At 40.5% G+C, this 5,407-nt stretch overlaps 1 protein-coding gene across 1 annotated transcript; it reads left to right on the top strand.

The window, feature by feature from the left end:
• The first annotated feature begins 788 nt into the window (after positions 1-788).
• On the top strand, positions 789-5,074 carry LOC143099949 (uncharacterized). The gene is made up of 4 exons (XM_076262857.1): positions 789-1,068; positions 1,921-3,078; positions 3,596-3,652; positions 3,748-5,074. Exons 1-4 carry the CDS (start codon positions 957-959, stop codon positions 4,923-4,925), a joined length of 2,505 nt encoding a protein of 834 aa, XP_076118972.1. The 5' UTR covers positions 789-956; the 3' UTR covers positions 4,926-5,074.
• The last annotated feature ends 333 nt before the right edge of the window (positions 5,075-5,407 follow it).

Genomic DNA, 5,407 nt, shown 5'->3' with positions numbered 1-5,407 from the left:
AAAAAAGTAATGGGGAAAAAAAACATGAAGAAGAAAAAAAAAACGATGCACTTTTGCGGGTTCTACATCGGAGATAGAACGCTTATGATCGTCCCTGCAGCAAGTGAAACTGGAGGTAACGTGGGCTAGAAGCAACAATAGTTTAAACAACAACGTGGCTTCCTGTAACTATCAATGGAAAAATGCATAGAAACTGCTAATCATAATCTTTAAATTGACATTAATTAAGCTGGCTATATGCAACACAATTTATATATATTCCCTTTGCATATGTTTGGGTAGACTTCAAACGTTTTTGAATTTGAGCTTACAGTTCTGTGTCCTTTACATTAAGGCTATATAATAGGTATTAGTGATACCTCGAAATTAGGCTGCTGTCTGTTAGGCAATTTATTGTAGCCTGCTGTGTGTGCGTGTCTGCACGCAGGTGTCTCCCTCTCCCTCCCGTTTTCATAGGCCTATGTAATGTGTCCAGAAAACCCACAACACACAACAGTGATAGAGCAATCATAGTATCATGATACGATTGCCATCTGGCGGTAGTGGTTTGTGGGCCTATTGGGGTCAAGTAGGAAGCCCAGCAAGTTCCAAAAGTAGAAAAAACGTTTTGCGAGATCTCGCAAAACTTTTGCGGGATCTCGCAAAACTTTGCGAGATCCCGCAAAAGTGCATCGTTTTTTTTTCTTCTTCATGTTTTTTTTCCCCATTACTTTTTTTTTTTTTTTTTTAACCCATGTTTTTTTTTCCCATGTCACCCTGAGGCCTCCGTAATTTCTAACTCGTAGTGTGAAAAAAAGTATTTATTTGAATATCTCACGAAAAAAGTAAAATGAACTGAACTTTGAACTAGTTCAGAATTAAAATTGTGAACTTTGAACGTGAACTGTTCACTTTGAGCATGTATGAACTGAACTTGAACTAGTTCAGAAAAGCTGTGAACTGGCACAACACTGTTCATGTCTGTCGACCTGCTTCACAAAAGCTCATCTCCCCACTCTGATATTACAGTTGTACCTGAGATACGTGCTGAAGAGAGGAGGAAAATGGAGGAATCTTTCCAGTCTCTGGGTGAGTGTGAGTGTGAGTAAGTATAAGTATAAACATATAACAAAACTCCACTGTACAATAGAGACAGTAGAAGATAAGACTACATTAACTAAATTAAACTAAATACTAAATATACTATATAAATTAAATAAAAAATTCCACAGTGTCCTTGAGGGTGATCAAGCATGAGACGCTCGCAGTGACAGGGCCGGGACTGGCCTGTAGTTCTGTGTGCATGGTGAGGTGCTCAAGAGAGTGAGTGTCATGGTGAAGGTGCAAAAAGTAGTCCAACAGTCGTCCTGTAGGTATGTGTGCATGCGGTGCTCAAGAGAGTGAGTGTCGTGGTGAAGGTGCAAAAAGTAGTCCAGTGATTGGTTGAGATCTGATGACTGGTGAATGAGGACTACAAATAATTGGTTGAGAGGACAACAGTTCATCACAGATTAAGCCCAGCTCCTGACAATACAGAAAACATGCTCATTGTGGACACATTGAGAAATCTCAAGTACACTATAATGGGATGCAAATCAGCAGTGTTCCAGTTGCAAGACAACTAAAACACTTACCTACACAGTACTTTATTCAGTTTTTGTCATTTGGTTTAATTAATTTAACTATACTGCCAATGTCATGTATGGGCTTTGATTACTTTTAGTAGTGTTTTATTGCATAAACAGAATACTGTGGGTTTTTATTTATAGTCACTTACTGCCAGGCTGAATAACTCTTCATCTAAATAAGACAAAATATAAAACACTATTATTTAGTTATGCAAATGGACTATACACTGTATTTATAACAGATAATGACATGGTCTTCTCATAAAATAGTCAACAGCACAAAACTAAAATATAACAATATGTCTCTTCCCAGTTTCCCCTGCTTTGCAGACTGAGTTCATGGAGGAATCCACACAACCAGGGAAGAGGGACAAGGAGGCAAAGGAGATGCAGATTAAAGATGGAGAGATGAAGAAGCTAGAGGATGAGATGGTAAAGACAACACAGGAACTGGAGGGGATGAAGGAAAAGATGGAGGATAAGAACAAAGTTATAGAGAAGACAATAGAACAACTGGAGGAGAAGATAAAACAGGTGGAGAAGATGACCCAGAAACTAGAGGAGGGAAATAAACTCCTCCAGCAAAAAGAGACAGAACTAATGACCATGACTAAACGAGAGATGGAGAGAGAGGGACTACTGGAGAAGATGACCAGTGAGGTGGGGACCAATAAAAGACAACTGGAGTCACTTGAAATGGAACTGCAGGAAAGGAACAGACAACTACAGGAGATGGAGAAGATGCTGGAGGACAAGAACAAAGAGATGGAGAAGATGAAGCAACACATAGAACTGAAGAGCAAAGAGATGGATCAGACAAAACAGCAACTACAGTTGACGAAGGAAGAGATGGAGAAAATGAAACAACTCCTAGAGGAGAAGAACAAAGAGTTAGAGAAGATAACAGAACACCTGGAGGAAAAGATAAAAGAGATTATCCAGAAACTAGAGGAGGGAAATGAACTCCTCCAGCAAAAAGAGACAGAACTAATGGACATGACTAAACGAGAGTACAGCAAAGTACAGGAGATGGAGAAGATGATCGAGGACAAGAACAACGAGATGGAGAAGATTCTGGAGGACAAAAACAAAGAGATGGATCAGACAAAACAGCAACTAGAGTTGATGAAGGAAGAGATGGAGAAAATGAAACAACTACTAGAGGAGAAGAACAAAGAGAAGATAACAGAACACCTGGAAGAAAAGATAAAACAGGTGGAGAAGATGACCCAGAAACTAGAGGAGGGAAATAAACTCCTCCAGCAAAAAGAGACAGAACTAATGAACATGACTAAACGAGAGATGGAGAGAGAGGGACTACTGGAGAAGATGACCAGAGAGGTGGAAACCAATAAAACTGAAGTACAGGACCTGAAAACCCAACTGCAGGAAAAGGAGGGGGAGCTGAAGGAGAAAAACAAACAGCTGGAGAGAGAAAAACAGCAGTTAGAACATGACCGACATCAAGAAGGTGAGGATCAGATAAGACCACCATTTTAATTGTGTATACTCACCTTTTATGTATAAATTTCATCACTGCCATTTCTCTTAATATTCCATAGCAGAAAGAGTGTAAGACATAAATGAGATGTGGGTGCGTGAGGTTGGGTGCTTTAAGTTAGGCTAGTTAAATACACTTTATTGGGAAAAATGGTTCCTCACCCTCAAACACCAAGGTTGTTTTTAGACTTGAGATTAAATGAAAAGTGAACCTGTTTTTCTCTTTTCTGTAACACCATAGGGGAATGTAATACATGTTTTGTCTGTGGTGTAAGAGCAACTACAGAGGTAGTGAGATATTATCTTATATTTTCTTTCCTTGGTACACTTGGATGTAGATCATCGCATAATACCATAATCATTTCTGTGATTAAAAATAATAACTCACAATCCAGTTTGGGGAAAAATACCTTATACGTTTAAATACCTTATGCTGTATATATCAACATACATTTCTAATCCAGACATTTTGTGTGTTGGGCTCTCAGATCCTGGTCCTCCTCTCAGGAGAAAGAGAAGAAAAAGCATTAACAGGCCTCCATCCCGTAAGTCAACAGTGCTCTCAGCTCAGGTATATAGTGTAGTTTGATTGTTAAAATGTAATTGTCTGTGTCGGTGTCTGACTGTACTTTGTTTGCAGTGGCAGAGAACTGTCCTGATCCAGAACCTCTACAGTCTTCTGCTGGGTCTGAGTTGAGACTGGTGCTGATCGGGGGGAGTGCAGCTGGGAAGAATGCAGCAGCAAACACCATCCTGGGCACATCCACCCTCACAGAGACCCAGCACAGTGAGAGCAGATGGGGGGAGGTGGCTGGGAGATGGGTGACCCTGGTGGAGACTGCAGACTGGTTCTGCAGTGGACTCTCTGAGAAGGACATGAGACAGGATGTGAAGCTTTGTGTTCGACTGTCTGCTCCGGGACCTCATGCTTTCCTCCTGGTGATTCCAGAGGAGCTGTCTGAAAGGGCAGCAAGAGAAATGCTAGAGAAAATGGAGGATATTTTTGGGGAGGGCTGTTGGAGACACACACTGCTCCTCTTCACCAATACTAAGGGGTTGAGAGAGAGGGGTATGGAGGAGTTGCTCCAGAAAGGGAGCCGGGAGCTCCAACAGCTGGTAGAGAAATGTGGGAACAGGTATCACCTTCTCAATGTCAAAGACAGCCCTGATTACATAAACATAACACAACTTCTAGAAAAGATAGAGGAGATGTCAAGAAACAAAAAGAGATTCTACAGCAGTGAGATCTACCAGGAGGCAGAGAGACATAGAGAGGAGGAGATGTCAAGAGCTCTGCTTGACAGAAGTAGCATGGAATTCCTGAAAAAGATGGAGGAAGAGATCAAGCAAAAAGAAATATCAAAATTGCACGAGAAAATAGAAGAACTAGAGAGGAAGATGAACGCAGAGAGAGATGAGCAAAGGAAACGAGAGATGGAGAGAAATTTGGAAAGGATACGAGAGGAGAGAGATAAAGAGAGGAAAGAAATGGAAGAGAGACATAGAGACGAGATATGGGAGATGAGAGAGAGCTATGAGAGCAAGACCAGGGCTGAATCAGAGAGAAACCTCATAAAGGTCATCCTGGCTGAACAACAGAGAAAGGTGGAGGCAGAGTTGAATAGGCAGAAAGAGGAAAATAAAAGAAAGACAGAGAGGAAGGAAAGAGAGACAGAAACACTGAAACAGAGTGTTCAGCGTCTACAGGCCACTTTGGCAGAGCAGAGAGAGAAACAGAGACAGAACCTCATTCAGTATCCTCTTCTTGTAGCCGTGGGAATGGTGATGTCATACAGTATGCAAAGGTTAGGTAGATGACCAATTCTGGAGGATATTTGTCTTTTAAATGCTCCATGTGTTTGTCTGTTTAGACTTTTATTGTCTATTCTGTATTATGTTGTAAATTAATTGCAATCACTTCTCAGTCTGTGTGAAGCTCAAGCCTCTGTGAAAGAGAAATATTTGTGAAGAACTAAATGAAACTGATTTGATCCTCTCACACTAAATATGTTTAAAGTAAAATGTATATGCAGTAAAATGTACTGCTGCTCAGTAAATGTTGTTGGAATTTATTGACAGTAGATCATGACTTTACTGAGCAGAAAATGTTTGTAAAAAAACATCAACATTCTACACACCACATACCAGTTCCCTGTGCATGGACTATACCTAGTCTTAGTCTGAAAAGTTCTCTATCTTGGAGTAGCCTAGGCTTAATCCAGGACACTGACCCAACATGAGATGAACTGAAGCTAAACATCCTGTAATTTCCTCATCTGAATATTCTATTAAAACATTAT

Source organism: Alosa pseudoharengus, unplaced genomic scaffold (genome assembly GCF_046254945.1).
Source record: "Alosa pseudoharengus isolate Yale_2024_CS ecotype anadromous, Long Island Sound unplaced genomic scaffold, YU_APseudo_1.1 YU_APseudo_1.1_scf_3, whole genome shotgun sequence".
NCBI lineage: Eukaryota > Metazoa > Chordata > Actinopteri > Clupeiformes > Clupeidae > Alosa > Alosa pseudoharengus.
This window is presented reverse-complemented; position numbering and strand designations above follow the sequence as displayed.

Excerpts from the sequence above, each read along its gene's own strand:
- LOC143099949 (XM_076262857.1), top strand. The coding sequence starts at position 957 with ATGTCTGTCGACCTGCTTCACAAAAGCTCATCTCCCCACTCTGATATT. Across the intron at positions 1,069-1,920 it reads GGAATCTTTCCAGTCTCTGG|TTTCCCCTGCTTTGCAGACT; the intron begins GTGAGTGTGAGT and ends GTCTCTTCCCAG. Across the intron at positions 3,079-3,595 it reads ACATGACCGACATCAAGAAG|ATCCTGGTCCTCCTCTCAGG; the intron begins GTGAGGATCAGA and ends TTGGGCTCTCAG.